We start from the raw sequence: 19,037 nt of genomic DNA, 5'->3' as shown, positions 1-19,037 counted from the left end.
ACAGTTGTGACTTCATTAACGGGCGTTCCTCTGGAATTACAGTATTAAACTTAAATGCATACGTTAACTGCAGTGTTTGGGGGTGAGGTAATGCTCTGTTTCCTTGAGTGTAAATGTGACAATTCTGTATACTGGACTGGTGGTTTATGAAACTTCTAAAAGAATACCATTGATATATGCAATACCAGCATTTGCTTACTACAGCACAGAAAAGTAACAAGAAAGGGGCAGGAAAGCACTACATAAAAGCAAGCTATTATTGTTAAGATTTTCATTAACAGTCTCTGGACCATGTTGTTTCAGCCTCAAGCCATGTTTTCTCATTCCTTCAACAGGGAGCTGATGAGACACGGCTGAAGTGGGAGCACATCACAACACTGGTGGCCAGCCTGCGAGAGTTTGTGAGGTCGACCGACCGCAAAATCATCGCAACCACTCTCTCCAAACTGAAGCTGGAGCTAGACTTTGACAGTCATGCGATAAGTCAGGTGCAGGTGGTCCTGTTTGGATTTCAGGATGCGGTAAGGACACATTTCAATAGATTCCGATTTCTTTAGCATAAAGTAAAACCTTCTACACATTCCGTTTCAACACACTAATTTGTTGAGTTGAGAGGACAATTTTCAGAGCATAAAGTTTCCAATTTACAAATGTTTTCTTCAAAGGTCAGAAATCTAGGAGTTGTAGATTTCTGTGTAGGATTTTGAGTACATGTACGAATAAGTACAACTTTTCCAGCATTTAAAAACATGATCTGGAGTTTGCAATAAAATCTATGCAAGCCATTGACTTCCATGCACACTCTTGTTCCTCCAAGGGTAATCATGGGTATTGTCCACATAGCAGACAGTTCCTTTGAGTCACCATTCGGATATCTGTCCATTCACATATTTTGACCACAGAGCATGTGCTAAGCAGCAGTTTTTTTATCTCTGGCTCCATTTCCACCAGTAACTGATACATTAGGAGGGGTCCTGAAGTCTTCACTTATTTCTGGCACAAACTCCCAACAGTAGTACAAAGAACTATTAATAGGAATGCCCTATTACTTACCAGTAATCTTCATTACTCCTGGTCCCGTTGTCCTCGCCCCCTTCATTAACACAGTGAGATAACCCTATCTCGCTGACAGAAAAAAAGAACAAAGGATTGCTGGACCTACCCCTTCCCCTCCCTCTGGGAGTACATAAGCGTACATGTCCCAGCATTCTTCCTGTTCTTTTTTTTCTGTTTCTACTGATGGTAGAAGAACGTTGCAGGAGTTCGGTCGCTCCTGGTTTGTTGGACTTATGTGGTTGCTGCTGTACAGTATCTTCGCGCCTGCGCGGATTGCTCTCCCTCCCTACTGGGCATGGGGGGAGTGGTTCTTGCTCCTCTGACTCTTGGCCGCAGGTGTCCTTGTTTTCCTCGATTCCCGGTTGCCGGGCTTGTTGGGAGGTGCGGCGTGTCTCTCCATCGGGAAGTTCCAAATTTCTGGTGTCCTTCCGGGTCGCGTTGCCTGACTTCCGGGTGGTGGAGAGACCCGGAAGTCGGGCGCTGCTGAGCCGGGCTCCTTCATTATGGGATTTAGGAGCCGGCTGGGGTGAGTACCGCACAGCGGTCTGTTGCTTGCTGTTCCTTTGGTGTTTTTGCTGCCTTGGGGGTTCCGGCATCTGTTTTTCTGCGTGCTGGAGTCTGCTTTCCTGTTTTCCCCGCCGTACCTTCGGCTCTAGGATGGGCAAACATACCCACAAAAGTCGGCATAGGGAGCACTCCTCCTCCTCTTCCTCAGAGTCCTCTGCCTCCCCTTCTCCGGTCACGGCTAAGTGCTGCAGGAAGGGGGCTGATGCGAGGATTAAACGTCTTCTTAAGGAGACTCTCCGTGAGATGGGGTGTGATGGGGCTTGTCCTAAGGGCCTCGTGCCGGTGCCTTCTGGTTCCTCTGAGGCTGAATGGATGGGGGACGCTGAGCACAAGGGGAAGTACATTGACATGGATGCGTTGTCTGTTTTGCTGAAACATGTCAAGTCTAACATGAGGTTTCCAGATGAGGGGGCTCCTAACACGTCAGGTGGTCCCCTGTTGCGCCATTTTCAGAGCACTGCTGCTGTTGATGTCCCTGTTCATCCTTACATTCGGGAGGTCCTGAAGAGGGAGTGGATGGATCCCGATCGTATAATGCTTCCTCATTTTAAGGCAAAGCTTTACCCTCTGCAGGATATGGCTAAGGACTTGCCGGACTCCATTCCTATTGATTCCTTTGTGGCCAGTCTTGTGGGTCGCACTTCCTTGGCCGATGATGCTGTGCTGAAGGATCCAGTTGATAAAAAGGTGGATGCTTCCCTCAGGAAGGTATACTCTGGTTCTCATCTGGCTCTGAGGGCTGTCATTTATGGTACTTATGTAGCACAGTCTCTGCTTTCCGAAATCAAGTCTCTGTATCAGTCAGTGGATGATGCTACCGACTGTTCGGGACTTCTGGAGCATATCGAGCGGCAGGTGGAGTTCCTCTCGGAAGTGTCCTTCGATGTGGTGCGGGCCTCTGCCCTTTCCAGTGGGGCGGGTGTGGCTGCTCGTCGCAATCTGGTGCTGAAGGACTGGCGTACGGACTCCGCTCAGAAGGCTTGGGCGTTGCGCCTACCCTTTCGGGGGACCATGATGTTTGGTGAAGAGTTGGAGGACAAATTGCATAAGTTGTTTAAGGAGAAAAAGCACTCTTCTTCCTTTAAGCAGTCCTCTACTGCTTCTGTTTCCTCTAAGCCTAAGTTTTTTTCCCCCGGATTATTGGTCAGAGGTCGGCTGCGGTCCTTCTTGCCGGCTTGGGTGCAATCATGTTCAGACGCCTGGGTGTTGGACATTGTTCGTCATGGTCATGTCGTCGAGTTCTCGGATCCTCCTCCAGACTCGGGGATTCGTCCAACTCCCTGGTCATCCTGCCAGTCCAAGAGGGCCAATTTGTCACTGGGGATCGACTCTTTTGCCGAAGGGGGTGATTCAGGAGGTTCCACCGTTGGCGGTGGGGAGGGGAGGGGGTTTTACTCTCTGATATTCCTGGCTCCCAAAGTGACAGGGGGGGTTCCGGCTGGTCCTAGATTTGAAGGCCCTGAACACGTGGGTGGTTCGTCTGCCTTTTCGTATGGAGACCCTGCAGCGGGTGATTCCATTGGTGCTTCGGGGCCATTTTATGTGCACCCTCGATCTCCATGACGCTTACTATCATTTCCCAGTTCACCCTTGGTCTCGTCGATTCCTGCGGTTTTGTGTTCAGGGTCGTCACTTTCAGTTTCAGGTCCTACCTTTTGGCCTGAGGTCTGCTCCGCGTGTGTTCACCAAGGTTGTGGCTCCATTGGTGGCTTCCCTACTTCTTCAGGGGGTCCTGGTTTACCCTTATCTAGACGATTGGTTGATTCATGCTCCCTCTCGGTCCCTGTTGTTGGTGGCTCAGGAGGTGGTGTGCTCTGCATTGAGGGATCATGGGTTTCTTCTGAATCTTCCCAAGTGTCAGCTGACCCCCTCCCAGGGGGTTAGACTAAACTGCTCATGGTGCTTCGTGGAGATAGGCTGATAAGTCTTCAATAAGTTTGGAGAGTTCCCTCAATTCAAGTTTCTGATATCTTCACCAGTAAATTCATACTGGGCCCTTTCATGTCGGCAACCATCGCAGGCCACTCAATGGCTTCTAAGTAGCTTGGGGCTAAATCTACCCATGGAGCCTTCTGCTGTTCTTTGCTATTGGTCTCCCGGTGAGAACTGCTGGGCAAATAGAAAAGAACTACAATCATTGGTACTCACCGCTCATTTCTCAATCCTCTATCTTGCTTACAGAACTCACTGCTCACATTAGCGACACAACGATTAACAATTTTAAGACTTGAGATGTACATTTCTGTTCTTTGCAGTGTGGTCTTGATAAATAGTTAATGTCTAGTCATTGCTACAAGAGTTTGACTACACCTATGTTTGTAACTGAAGTAGGCGGATCTAATTTTCTAACTCTTTCTTATTTATTTACAAAATGTGTTCCTTGTTTTGTATCCCTCATAGAAAAATACAGTAAAAGAATTATTTAAAACCAGTTAATATATTATCAGAAGAGTAAGCTAAACTTAAAAATGTGGATTTCATTGTTGTGAACGTTGTTCTGCAAGTCATCTCTGCCATATACAATGTATATATTTCTATAGCACAAATCTAGCCAACTTGTAGTAGACCACTGTAGATTGTCAGAGACAAAGTATCTATTTTTATCATCTGAAAATCTAAAATATGTACAGATTCAGAAGCTGTCAACGGATATGTGCATTTCAATATTATAGAACACACATTACAACTTTGAAAGTTGTGCTAAAAATGCGAGGTTGGAGATTTTTTCACCGGTAACCTTAAATAAAATAACTCTCTTGAGAAGCTGCTTAATGTGATTAATACGACTCAAGAAAGTCAAATGAAATTCAGTTCAAACACCCAAGAACAAATGTTGCAATTCATTTGTCTCGTCGTTTTGCGGCAAAGGATAATGTTGTTTCCTGTAGGCTTTTATCTGTCATCACCTGGTGGGTCTACTCTACTAGCGGTTAGAATAAAACGTTGCGTACATGTAATACGTGTGCATGCTTCATGACACGCATCATTACCTCATCCCTGCTCGTATGTGTGTCCTCCTGAGTTTCCTTTTTGGAAAAAAAGATGCATTGGCGCAACCTTATCTGCCAGACAGATGGGCAACGGGTCATGGTCTTTTCCAGGCTGTTGCTTTAATGGTATTGTGCATTCTTCTGGTGATGGACGTGAAACCCAGGAAGAGGTTGTTGCATTGGACAATGAAGATGTGACTGGCCATTTAACAAGGCAGCAGATTGGATCGCTGGACTGTGGCATGAGATCTTCAGCGATGCTTGTAAAAAATGAATCTATTGATGCGAATCATTCATGCCCTCTGATCACTGTATTTAATTACTTGCCTGTCCGGATGGGACAAGCTCCTCAAAGAATTATCTCGGTTACCCGAGTTCCAATGAAGTGTAATGACTTGATCCAGCTATTGTAATGCTCAGGCCCATTTGTTTGTCATTTGCTTGTGCTCTTTTTTTTCCTCTGAGGCAGAAGTCAAGTTGATGAGCGTTAAGTGTAAGCTGCCATAAACTCGAGGACTGGTGCATATCAAAGGCCTTTGTTACTTTTCTTGCATTCACCAAAGGGTATCACAATTCCTGGAAATGATTTTTCAGTATGTAATAAATAGTATTGCATAGTGCTATAAAGCAGCAAATAAAATTCCACCTGAATGTTTATTTTTCTTTTCAGTAGCTGTTTTGGTGAGAGGTTTTACCCCATTAAAGAGCTGCTAGGAAGTCAAACGAACTTTCCTACACATTTTTGCAAAACATTGTTGCTACTCTAAAGCTCGAGCAGAAACATTGGTGGTCACATCCATCGTTTAGCTTGTATTTTGATTGCGCATTCCTTCTAGTGAGTATCTACTAACTGTAGTCCTAAAGGAACTGGGTAACTTTTGCTGATTACATTACCTGGAGAGGTTTTGCTGCCTCCCCTGGATGGGAGGTTTCTAGGAAGCAAGGTAACTGGTGCGGTTGCACGTCATTTAATGACTAGAGTTTCATCACTTCTGGTTATAGGAACCAGCCCTTCACCTCAGAACAGAAGTGGTTCTCCAGGTGCCATAGAAGTGTGAAACCTTTATGCACTCTTTTCTAAATGTTAAGAATCTTCAAAATTTCCAGCAGAACCATGCCAAACGTTAGTCATGCTTACCTCTCTAACTTCCATCAGTACTAGAGGTAATCCAGTTAAATCTCATACCCTTCTAAAAATGCTAAAAGCTTATTATGATGCTTTTTCTTAAAGAGTCTGATTCCCGAGTGCCTTCTCAAAACTGCCTTCACATATATCAGTGCTACGTTGTTTTCGCTGTTCCGTTAGCTATTAGTAGCAGTGGATGTCTTATTTCCCTGCTGCAATGATCCTTTCTGCACTATGTAACAGTGACTGTGTTGTTTGATACATGCAGTGGTCCTTTGTGCATTGTGTAATAGTGACTGTTATTTCATTACATGCAGGGCTCCTTTGTGGCTGTGTTATTTTATACATGCAGGGCTCCTTTGTACACTATATAATAGTGGCTGCGTTAATTCATACAGTAGTGCTTTTTTTTTTTGTTGCACCATGTACTAGTGGCTGTCTTATTTCATACACACAGTGCTCCTTTGTGCATTGTGTGGTGGCGTCTGTTATTTAATTCATGCAGGGCTCCTTTGTGCATTGTGCAATTGTGGCTGTGTTATTTCTTGTAAGCGATGCTCCTTTTTGCGTTGCGAAATAGTGACTGTGTTATTTCACTCCATCAGTGCTCCTTTGTGCATTATGCCATAGCAACTGTTATTTCATTGCATCAGTGCTCCTTTGTGCATTATGCTATAGTGACTGTGTTATTTCACTACATTAGTGCTCCATTTTGCTGTAGTGACGGTGTTATTTCGCTACATCAGTGCTCCTTTGTGCATTATGCCATAGTGACTGTGTTATTTCACTCCATCAGTGCTCCTTTGCGCATTATGCCATAGCAACTGTTATTTTATTACATCAGTGCTCCATTTTGCATTATGCCTTAGTGACTGTATTATTTCACTACATTAGTGCTCTTTGCATTATGCTGTAGTGACTGTTATTTCACTACATCAGTGCTCCTTTGCGCATTATGCTATAGTGACTGTTATTTCACTACATTAGTGCTCTTTGCATTATGCTGTAGTGACTGTTATTTCACTACATCAGTGCTCCTTTGCGCATTATGCCATAGCAACTGTTATTTCATTGCATCAGTGCTCCTTTGCGCATTATGCGTCTGTATTATTTCTCTAAATGCAGTGTACATTTTGTCTGGGGAGTAGATACTGTGTTTGATATACTAATTTCATTTCCCTTTGGGATGTTTTTTTTTGTTTGTTTTTTTTTAAAACTAACTTCACCTTCCTATGAAAAACGTTCCACTTTTCAACATAATCAATTGTTTGCTGTAAATTCCTTCAGCACCGCTTAGTGCACAGGAACTCGAATGATGTATGTAATGCGTTATCTTCCACCAGGTCAACAAGGTCCTCAGGAACCATAACATTAAGCCACATTGGATGTTTGCGCTGGACAGCATAATCCGGAAGGCTGTGCAGACCGCTATTACCATCCTAGTGCCAGGTGAGTTTGACTGCGTAGAAAATGTATGAAGCTTGCTCGCAATACAGAACTTAGGCTATTCCAGCCACTGCCCAGGTCTGCACGGCCATCTTTGATCACAAAATAACCGTCAGGGCTTTTTAGAAGCTTAATGATCTAAGGTGACACCACAGGGGCACACACAACCGAACAGTTTATAAACTCTTGTATTTGTTTCCAGCTTCAGAAATGGAACAAGTAGAACATTGTACACTTTCCAAGGAGGCCGAGCTGAACCAATGTTGAACATCATGGATGGAATTGACAGTTACAGATTGTATTAGCAAGTCATATACACATATGGTAATATTAAAAGAGCATTGATGTTTGGGCCTTGGAAACCCTCTACAGTGTCGCACGTATCCTTCCATTTTGTCATTCTTTTCTCCCCGGTGCCACAATGCACCACGATCCTTTTTAGAATGCAATTAAGGTTTAGGACTGCGCTGTTGAGGTCTTGGATATTAGAGACCTGTGAATGTAGCACAGTTTTTCAGTAGGCGTCCTCGTTATATACAGCTTGAGACAAAACCATGGGACTTGTGCAGACAAGCAAAATGGCTGCCATTAGGTAGTTTCTCTCTATTCTCTTGACCAAAGGAGTGGAACTCACTGACTTTACGTCTCAGTGCCCTGGTTTCCCTCCTCACAAGAACCCATTGATAGCACCCAGACTATGCAGCCAGCCACAATGCAGATACACTCCAGAGCTGGTGAAACTGAAGGAGCAAATGTGGCTGAGACTCTTATTCTGTAAGAAAAAGTATTTTTGATCGCTAATATCTTTGAGCTCGTTTGACAAACGTATAGAGAATTTAGCAAGACGTATCTCTGCAAAAGAGTTTGACCATGATCAAGGAGGGAAAAGTGTTTTAGTGGTGGGGAATAGCCACAAATGGGTGATTCCCAAGCAAAACCTCTTTTGAGAGTTTGAATAATATAGAGACATCAGAAAATACATTTTGCTCTGGTAGCTGTATCGAATTCCATGCAGCGACTTTCTGGAAAATGTTGATCATTTTAGTTCTGTCAGACATTTCTCAGTTAACCACAAGCCTCTTTGTGGATCTGGTTCTGTAAAGACTTTCTTTGTGACCATGTGGGACTAGAGGGCATACTCCACCTGCAGCGAGGGCTATTCACAGACTAAAAGAAAATGCCCCCGCAACGTATTCCCAAATATGGCAAAAAACCCTCTGATTTGCCAAATCATCTAAATAGTTTTCTTTTATGCCAGATTGAGATGGACATGAGAATAACATCCCCCTTACCTTTACCCCTAACCTTTACCCTAACAGTAACCCTAGCTTGCGACTGATACCAATATGTACTATGCTCAGAATTTGGCCAAGGGCCTTGTCCTCTCCCCGGTAGGTTCACCTACATTATAAGAATGCATACATTCGTACAAGAACTGCTTGTAACTGTGGCCCTTGTTAAGAATCGCAACAAAACTTTTCAAAAACAAAACAACCTGTGTCTAATTTTCGAGAGAGAAGTGGACACCGCACCGGTTAGTGGACATGGGGCTTGGATATAGGCTGAGCACGGTTTCTACCTTGCCCACCGACCAGTTAAAGAGATTAGGGAACCGGGTGTTGCTGAAGCATACATAGGTTGAGGTCATAAAACGTATTCACAGGGGCGGCTCCTCCATTAGGGCGGAGGAGCTTTGCCCCACTGCTTTCTCGCAGTGCGAGAAGCAGAAACATATTATGGTATTTTAAATACCATTTTATATTTCTGCTTCTCGCACTGCGAGAAATCAGAAGTGTATGCCGGGTTGGGGGCGGGTTGGTTTGGTTTGGGGAGAAGTGGCTTGTCCAATGCTGTGGGCCCTGACTGTTTGGTTGGCCCTCTGGTGCTGACCAAACCAGTCATGCACACTCTGCATTTTCTCTATGTAGGCTGCATGTAGTCTACATAGAGAAAATGGCCCCCTAAAGGCTCCCGGCTGGGCGCCGTCCTTCCCAATCACAACACCGCAATTGCAGCGTTCTGATTGGCTTACAGGAGGGGAGGGAGGCTGCCTTCCTGTTCCTGCCAGAAACGATGAAGGACCCGGTAAGGTAAGTTTTTAATTTTCTTAACCCCCCACCGCACGCAAATCCCCTGCGTGCCCCCCAACCCCTTCACCTGTGAGTCATACCGGCCGCAACTGCGTATGCAGGCCATGCCCACTGGGTGAAACCTATGGAATACTGGGTTGTCTGCTGGGTACAACTTCCGGCGATGCCTTATGGGGACAGGGCCACAGGCAACTTCTGGACATTTCTTAAATACACATCCTTACAAATACAAAAAAAATCACTGAACAACACTTTTGTTAAGGGGAGTTATGGTCGGCTGCTTAGATAGTTACTAATCTATGTAATTTCAAAATGAAAGAACGCCAGTCAAAGGGGCATTATTGTAACATATCACACATGGCTTCACAGATGACATACTAAATGACAACACTGGTAACTTCACAAGTGTGGCTCCTATGGCGTCATCAAAAACACAAAAGATTGCGTCTTTTCAGGTCTGAAAATTGACAGGAGAAAAACAACCCTTTACTCTCAAGGACATGTAGAGTTCATGGCGCTAGTCAACCTCACATTTGTATTTTATCTCGGACTATCCTTTTCCTTGTGAGTGAAAGTGCAGCAGCTTTCTTTTCTACTTATACTTTGGTGACATCTAGTGGCGGACAGCGGGTTTGCATGATTTAATCACTATATAGTCCTGTAACCAACATCTATTCAGCAGTAACCCAAATTCCTTGTAAGAGTTCTTCAAGGACATCTAAGTTCTGACAGTGGTTTGTCCATATGTTGTCGCCGGGGATGTCTTTGTCATTTGTGATGTCAACTGGGATGGCAAGTTTCTAATGTCCATGCTTGATGTGCAACCCCCCAGCCCGGACTTTTTTCTGTTAATTATCGGGCATGTAGTCTTTTTTTATTCCATAATAAAACGAAACTACAAGTCCCAGAATTAAAAGAAAAACCTGGACTGGAGCAGCACATCATTCATAGACCGTGGAAACTTGGCAGCTATGTATGTTGTGAGGTCATCTGCAGTGCATTGACACATGCAAAGTTAGTCATAACACCGGAAATCAGTTTTTTAGGTTTCAGGCTGTAAGTACAAGAAAGGCCATATTCTTGATCAGAGCTGTGGCTGAGGTGCCACACTGCCCAGATGGAGGATTCCAAAGAGCTAAACTGGTTTCAGTAAGGAATATCAAGCACACCATTGGTTGCTTGGCCTTCGAACCAATGCTAGCCCCAGAGAAAATGTGTATGGTGTAGTGTGGAATGAGACAGCCAAACAAAACCCCAGTTAAAGAAATTAAAAACGTAATGGTACGTACCACATTTTTCTAAAGGGAAAATGTAAGAACATAGAATAAGCGGTTCAAAGCTTTTCAAACATAAAACACAAATAATCTCAGTTTCAGATAAAGGAATCCAGAAGAGCTTGTATAAAGTTATTCACTAAAGGGCAGCAATTTTCTAGGAATATTCACTGTGTTCCAGGAATATGAACTTTGGAACTTCTGCTCAAGTGTATTTGTGGAAGTTCAGCTGATGGAGACTTTGAGCCACAGATTCCTCACCTTAGAATATTCACCCCTGCGTACCGGTAAGTGGCGTTGTTTGGCTCCGCATGGTGTCATTGGCGTCGTCCGCGCCAGAAGTGACATTCGTGGTGGCTATATAAGTGCCACCCAGGTGTGCTAACGTCAGTTCTTTTCTTTCCTCACCACCCTGCACAGATCCGAGAGGAGCTACCCCTTGGTCACTATTTGACTAGGTTTTTTGGATGTTTTTTTAAAGTCGTTTTTTAGGTTTACCTCCTGGTGTGGCAGGGATGTCATCAAGGAAGGCCAGATTCAAACCATGTGGTGCTTGTCACTGACAGATGTCGGTGATGGACCCACACCTTGTATGCCTTTGGTGCCTCGAGTGGAACCATAACCTGAAGCCCTGCCAGACTGCCGCGCCATGCATTGTAAGGCCTTGAGGGAGCGTCCTTCAAGCTAATAATGGCTTGACGTGCGATGCCACAACGTTCACGGTCCTGGTCGAGAAGAAGGTCCTTTGAGCAGTCAAGGAGCCCGATGTCATCACTGTATTCGAAGTCGTCGAGCCATTCAGGTATGTCCAAGTCCCACAAAAAGAGGTCAAAGCATACTTTTACTTTACCTAGTCCGTCAGCCAATGAGACAAAAGAATGTCACCATTCTAGGCCTGGCTCTGCGTTTGAGCTTGTGTCTGGGTCGGTTCTGCTCTCCCTGCCATGAGTTTCCAGGAGTCCGAGAGATCCCCGCCCAGTTGCGAGAATTTTATGAAGTAATGTATCTCATCTTTGGGTGGTCTGTTCCCTCCGGCGCACCTTCAGACCCTGGGGGTTCAGGAGGGTCCCCTACTGGATCCAAGCTGGCAGCACCGGCACCAGTCGAGCTCCTAGGATGCACAGATGCATCCGGATCAGCGCAAGTCATGCCACCTCAGCCTTCCCCGATGCGGATCCAAAGGCCGACACCATGGGCGCCATCCCCATTCTTATACCTCTCGGACACGGAGCCGAAGGCGCCCAGAGCCTGAGCCCTGTTCTTACGGGCTAGGACTCTGGTAGGTTAGGAGTGGTCGCTTGACTGAAGAATACCAGCCTTATGAAGAATAGCTGGACTGGGCTGAGGATTTGGGTGAAGGCAGTGAACTGAATACTTATCGAATAATTTGACATGCTTTCTCCCCCTACCGTGCCTACAGAGGAGGGAGCTTCTTTCACAATGGTGGGACGGAGGGCATCTGAGGTCTTGGAACTTAGCTAGCCCTCGGTGGCCATCAAGACTAATGTTTGATGGAAGTGCTTTAGCTGAGAGTGTCACCATGAGAACCACTTCTCCCTTTCAGTGAGACACTTACTGACGTCCTTCTTGGGACTTGGTCCAAGCCCTGCACAGGGGCTTGTGATAACAGGATAATTGCCCACCGCCCTGCTCCAGGGAAATAAAATTTCCTCGCCCAACACCCTACCCCAGAGAGCATGGTGGTCCAAACCTTCACGCCCACTTATATCTTGGTGCATTTCTTACTGTACCCCCGGACAAGGAATCTTAGAGGTTGGACAATCTTGGCAAGAAGATGTTCCCTGCTGCCAGCCTGGCACCGCAGTCTGTGAGCACTGTGTGCCTATTGGGCTACAATTCCCATGTGCTAGGGGAAACAGTTGCGAAGATGTTGACAATAGTCCTGGAGGAGGCTCGTGCCATGCTCTACCAGGCTATTGCCGATGAGAGGGATGTCATGAAGCTCACCATCCATTGTGGACTTGGTACCACTGACTCACTAGGCAGAGCGGATTCGTTGACAGTAGCCCTGCGACGCCACACCTGGTTGATGATGACTGTCTTTTCTGGGGATGTCCAGTCCTCACTCATGGACCTGCCCTTTGATGGCTCCGTATCTTCTGAGAAAATGCGGATTCGGTGTTGGAATGCTTTAAGGACAGCAGGGCTACGGCTAGGTCCTTGGGGCTTTCTTTGGACCCTAGTCACCCTCCGTCTGCCTTTTGTGGCCACGGAAGCGAGTGCAACCGTGTCTTTACCCACCCAGCCACCGCAGCACGCAAGTTCTCCAGCCTCTGCGTGGTTGTGGTTTCTACCAGCCACGTAGGTCAGATGTTCAGCGGTCGAGTCAGTCCACCAAACCCCCCACAGCCTCCAAACCCTCTTAGTCTGCCCACGTATCATCATGGGCACCCAGTCTGTGGCAGGATTCGCCATCATCTGCCTCGCTGCCAGTCCATAACATTAGGCAGGTGGGTTTTGCAGATTGTCTGAAGGTGCTACTCCCTCCCCTTCGAGACTTCCCTTTCCTCCATGCCACCCTCTTATGACAGGCTGACGGAGTACCACCTATCTCTTTTCCGCCAGGAAGTGACAACTCTTTTGGCCTAAGGTGCCATAGAGAGAGTGCTTGTGCCAGAAATAGGCTGTGGTTGCTATTCCCACTACTTTCTGGTGGCCAAGAAGGGCAGAGTCCATCATCCTATCCTCAACCTACACTTTTTCAATTTCTTCTTCAAGAAGAGGAAATTCAAGATGCTCACTCTGGCTCAGGTCCCGTCTGCCCTGGAGACTGGATGGCAGCATTGGGCTTGCAGGATGCGTACTTTCACATTCCCATCATCCTGCCTGCCCATAGGCACAACCTGCGGTTCACGGTTGACCACAAGTATTTTCAGTGCGCTGTGCTCCCTTTTAGCTTCAGTAGTATCTCTCTGATGTTTACCAAGGTGACAGCAGTGGTTGCAACTCATCTGCGAAGATCAGGGGTGCGAGTCATTCCCTATCTTGACGACTGGCTGTTTAAGGCGAGTTCACCTCCGGCTGTCGTCCCCTCCTCCAGACTATGGCGGACCAACTGCATTCACTGGGGTTTACTATCAATGTGCCGAAGTCACGCATGACTCCCTATCAGACGCTCCCTTTCATCTGAGCTGTTCTGGACACCGTGCAGTTTCTGGCCTGTCCTCCGAATGGTGAGCCCAGGATATTCAGTGATACCGATGTTTCAGCCTCTATCCTGGATTTCGGTGAAACTGACTCTGAGGCTGCTGGCCCTCATGGCCTCAAGTTCCAGGGGGCTCAGCATCAGGGTAATCTCTCCGACATGGTCCAGATCTCAGAGGAAACTGTGAAGGATCTGCAATGATGGTTTAAGAAACGTGACTTGAGTCAACGGCAGACCCCTCTCCCTTTCCCAACCAGATTTGATAGTAGTGACAGATGCATAGTAGTTTAGAAAAAATGAGTATGTAGTTCCTCAGAGTAAAGGGAGAGTGAGAGTGAGAGGAAGAGACCGTGTAGAAGAGGAAGGGGAATTCCTCTAGTCGGAACTAGGGTCCTCACACACCAAGCAAGCTAGGTGTCATGCTTCATCATATGGACCTGCTCCTCGTCGGGACGGCGCTGCAATTCCCGACGGGCACCCTTAAAGGGGCTCTTTTGCGGAGATCTTTTGTTCCTGGCCGTATGATGTAGTGTGTGTGAGGGGTCTAGTGGTGTAGATGTGAATGCGTGTATGTGATTAAAACAAGTTGGATAGTCCAAAAATAGGACTTAATTAGGAATGGCTATCCACTTGATTAAAAAACGAGAAACCGAGTGGCAGCTGGCTGACGTGAGGGTTCAGCTTAGCTATGCTCTTCTGTGGTGGTCAACATGTTTCATGCCTGGTGGTCTAATGATCCATTGCAATTCTTCAGGACCTAGTAAACTGTCAATTATTATTATGGGACAACGATCTCGCCTTACATATGGCGAGATCGTTGTCCCATAATACACGTGGCAGGTAACTATTGTACTTCCCACAGTGTGTAGATAGTTGACAGTTTACTAGGTCCTGAAGAATTGCCATGGATCATTAGACCACCAGGCATGAAACATGTTGACCACCACAGAAGAGCATAGCTAAGCTGAACCCTCACGTCAGCCAGCTGCCACTCTGTTTCTCGTTTTTTAATCAAGTGGATAGCCATTCCTAATTAAGTCCTATTTTTGGACTATCCAACTTGTTTTAATCACATACACGCATTCACATCCCCCCCCGATACGTTCACTTGCCTCCCTGTATGTGCCCAGTAGATCCCTCAGATCGGCGTCCCCCATTTACTTAAGGTCCCCAGGATTTGGAGATCGCGTTGAGGTGGACGCTCCACATCATTTTTGGTGTCCAAACGCTGGAATTCCCTGTCTCTTGAACTACGCCTTATGGAACAAGAACTCCCCTTTCGCAAAGCCTTGAAGACCTGGCTGTTCAGGGAATAACTGTTTAGTCCCTGGACGTTCTATGGTATCGGTGGCAGCGCGGGGAGGCCTTCTGGTAGCCGCGTGCTATATGAAAACTGCAGAATAGAAAACCACTGCAATCTCTAAAGTACTCACTCTGTACTCAAGGTAAGTGCGGACACCACAATTCGAACCAGAGATGAGTGTTTGTACCTCCATTTGAGAGCTCTGGTCTCTACAGCTCATGCACTAAGTCAGAGAATTTACAAATTAGATGTGTGCGCTTTAGTGCAATCTCCTAAGAAAAGACGCACTGCCTGGCGCCAGCACACTTGGTATTGACAAGGCACCTGATTTTCATATTGACTGCTGCCAACTTTTGTAAGTAGTTGGAGTATTAAGTTAAATGCATTCCCAATGTATCCTCATAAATCACCTAGCCTACTTTCAAAGGTCACTGCAGAGTATTTAAGTTCGAATAAATTAATTTTAAAAAAGTGTGAACATTTTTCAGCTTCACAGCAACATAAATGACCCAGGTGCAGCAGGCGGGGAGATAAGTCAGTACTTTTATTTTTACCCTAAAATGGGAGAGTTATTAATTGTATGTTATTTTCCAGTGTTACCCTGAAGCCCTGACAGGCATCCAGTCTCACATTGGCCTAGGATAAAGTAGGAGAAAAAAAATGCACCTAATTCTTTGCAGAGCATGTGTGATTTGAAATGCAACAGAGGGTGCGTTCAGTGCAGAAATCAACATTCCAGACCTTCAAAAGCCCCCTAAAAAACATGTGGACGCGCACTGTGCGGATGAAACGTCTTACATGACCATATACTTAAGCTTCTTGCATCCGGCTTGTTTTCAAAGAATTTAAAGGTTATTCTTTTACAGTGGGTAGTAACCCACATTAGTAGATAACCATAACTTCCCTTAGTTCATGTTTTTTTTACACATTATCCCCTTGATGGTCATTACATTAATGTATCAAGGGGTTTCCTTGAACTATACATCAACTTTGGACAGTCAGTAACATGCTAGCTGGAATTACGTTGATATGTAACCAGCAAACGGTGTATTGTCACTGTTAACTTGACATAAAATGGTCTGAGATCAGTTTATGGTAACATTGGAACAGTTACTACAACTAATGTACCATGTCTGTATCCCTCGGAGTGAGTTATTTTTGTGTGTTACGCATTGGGTATAGCCAATAAATTCTAAGTCTAACATGGATTGCTGTTTACCCCAAAACAAATCCCACATCATAATAATTATTCCAATTTGTAAAGCGCATATATATCACCCCTAAAGGGTTTCAAGACGCTGGGGGCCGTCGAGGAGATTAAGTGAGTTATTTCCCAGAGTCACGTGATGCTGAGCTGAGCTGCCACCAGGGATCGTACCGCTCTGGCTGCTGCACCATAGCTCTCTCTTGGACACATATGTGGGCAAATCACTTAATCTCCTCGTGCCTAACAAAAGGAATGTGTTTGTGCGAATCGGCCTATAAACTGATGACACAATGGTATTATACTCCTACCCGTCTCCACCAGATGTTCCCGAACACTCCTTCGATCTGCTGGCGATGCTGGTCTGATAGAGGGGACTTTCTGCACATTTGGTGGTCTTGCTCTGAACTCACTGTGTTTTGGAAGGAGGTTCTCAGCAACATCAAAGAGGAGGTGGGTTTCCCAGTCCCTGCTACCCCCTCCCTGGCGCTCTTGGTCATTCGACCTGATACGCTGAAGGCCATGACCTCGGCGCACTGGCATCCCATCCTTCACTGGGAGCAGCGCAACAGTCCTTTCCTCTTGCTGGAAGCGGCCCCACCCCCCAACCCATTGCGGCGTGGGTCCTCGGGCTGTGGGATGTCCTTTCACTGGAACTGCTTACTGCCCGTCTTACCCACACTGACACGCGCTTTGATCGCATCTGGCGCCCACTTATACACCACCTTACTAAAACCAAACACTCTCGCCTGATGCCCCTTAGACTGCGGGCTCTACAGCTGTTTGACGACCCCCTGGTATCCTTCTCCCGTGGCACGAGACCAACCTGTCTGGAGTAAATTACTTGACCTCCTGGGCGGCTCCTTCAGGCCCTGTGAGTGATGGCCTCCACTCTGAGCCTTGACCTCCCCCCCCTCTTCCTCCCTCCTTAGGCGCATCTGCTGCCGTCCTCTTTTCTTTTTCCCATCCCGCTGGGAACTGTGTTCTTTACTGTCCTTCTATTATTCTCTGTCCGCTCCTTCCTTCGCTCCCTTTTCTCTTTTTTCTGCCCTTTTTCTATTTTTCTCTGTTATTTGATGATTCTTATGTTATTTACCACAATATATATTGGTACTGTCGCAGTATGACCTGTATTTTTCACAGTGGCAGAGGGCCTCGTTTTCATCAGACCTTGTTAGTCTTGACCAATTGTTTGATTTCCAGATGGCGTTGTTGTGATCTCCTTTTACTGAACAATTAAACTTTAGCTCGGCCCCTGCTTTTTGGCCCCCCACACAGCTTCCCCTCTGGGCTTGGCGAGAACTTTCTTTTGAACATTGTCCCATACATTTTGGACATTTGCTATGCCCTTATCGCATATGTTTTGAATATTTATAACCTAGCCCAGCCCTCTTTACAGGGTCTTAGGTCTGATTGTTTATTCTGTAACCTCTTTTAGTTGACCCCCGCCCTTTCCCCTTACTCTCTGCGACATGTATTATTTTCTATTTGCTTGTTTTCAATAAACCTATATTAAAAAAAAAAAAAAGGAACGTGTCCGTCTGTAACGCAACTGGTGTTCATGTAATGCTCTCTGATACCTTCGTGTCAAGTTTGCGCTATATAAAACGGCACAAAAAAAATGTGTATCTTCCTTCTTCATTTAGAATTGAGACCACATTTTAGTCTTGCATCGGAAAGTGATCCAGCCGACCAGGATGACCTGGAGGGGGAAGACCACGATGATCGTGGAGGGGAGCAGACCGTCCTCAGGCCGAACACGGTCAGTGAAGACACCGTGCACACCTCAGGCGTCAGCACGATGAGCTCCACCGTGTCCCACGACTCTCAGACTGCTCAGAGGTCTCTGAACGTGCAACTGGGGAGGATGAAAATAGAGACAAACAGGTAAGTCACAACTTCCACACAGGGACATCTTAAGGATTTTGGGGGTGCTGGACCAAATTTATTTTGGGGGCCCTGTTCTGATCAGCTTTGAAATTATAATCCAGTTTCAGCTCTTTCATGCCTCTTTGGCCAGGTCACTGACAGCGCACACGCACTCCCTGCCAAATTATAAATGTGTTTATAGGGAAAAGGATGTGTGTTTTCAATATTGTAACACAGCAGCAACTCACTAATTTACTGCAAATACTCTCTGTGACACCCTCCCATTTCTCATATGTAAAAACCTGTTTGGATTTAAAAGGAACTTTTTTATGTATGTTGCATGAAACATAAACACAACATTTGTCTGCAAAATGTCTGTAATAAACTCTCACACATCATCCATATTAAAAATAACTTAAAGGAAAACGCTATTTGCAAGAATCTGTTAAATTATTCAAGGCCATCAGGGCAAGACTCTCTGCAGAACAGAGCTGGCACTATCAGGGGGACCCCTGGGTCAGAGCCCACTTTGCCCATGCCTTAAAACATCTCTGCTCCCAGAGGCCGTGATCTGCGTTCACTTCTATTCTGTCCCACGGCGCTCTCCTATTCATAACTGATGGAGCGCCTCCTCCCTGTAGAACCTCCTTAAGGCACTCATCAAATTCAATCAGGCGTAGGGTCACAGCTTGCAGCCACTTCCCTACTACATCCCTGTCTCACCTTAGCCTTGACTGTTTGTCATGCTGTTGAGCGCAGGAACTGTCTTAGTTTTGTGAAGACTACTTTTGATCTTCAAACCTTGCTTAAATATTTGTCATGCTTTTGCATAGCAAGGACCTCCTCACCTTACTTTGACTTTTACGTCACTTAAAAAAAAATCCACACTGGTGCCCAGATGACATACAGTTAAACCCGGGGAGTTCTTTAGGAGAAAATATTATTA

The 19,037-nt window shown here is 45.9% G+C and overlaps 1 protein-coding gene across 2 annotated transcripts in view; it reads left to right on the top strand.

The window, feature by feature from the left end:
- MAP3K5 (mitogen-activated protein kinase kinase kinase 5) overlaps positions 1-19,037 on the top strand; it is an 816,933-nt gene that overhangs the window by 756,330 nt on the left and 41,566 nt on the right. For both annotated transcript variants that reach the window (XR_014963045.1, XM_085611527.1), the window contains exons 24-26: positions 336-521; positions 7,083-7,188; positions 17,869-18,109. Coding sequence is in view for 1 of the 2 variants with exons in the window: in XM_085611527.1 (XP_085467653.1) it covers positions 336-521; positions 7,083-7,188; positions 17,869-18,109 (533 nt within the window). In the remaining variant the exon portion in view is untranslated. The remainder of the gene's footprint in view (positions 1-335; positions 522-7,082; positions 7,189-17,868; positions 18,110-19,037) is intronic.

The sequence above is a fragment of the Triturus cristatus genome, chromosome 6 (genome assembly GCF_964204655.1).
Source record: "Triturus cristatus chromosome 6, aTriCri1.1, whole genome shotgun sequence".
In the NCBI taxonomy this organism is placed as follows: Eukaryota; Metazoa; Chordata; class Amphibia; order Caudata; family Salamandridae; genus Triturus; species Triturus cristatus.
The sequence above is the reverse complement of the archived record's forward strand: the minus strand, read 5'-3'. Positions and strand labels throughout refer to the sequence as shown.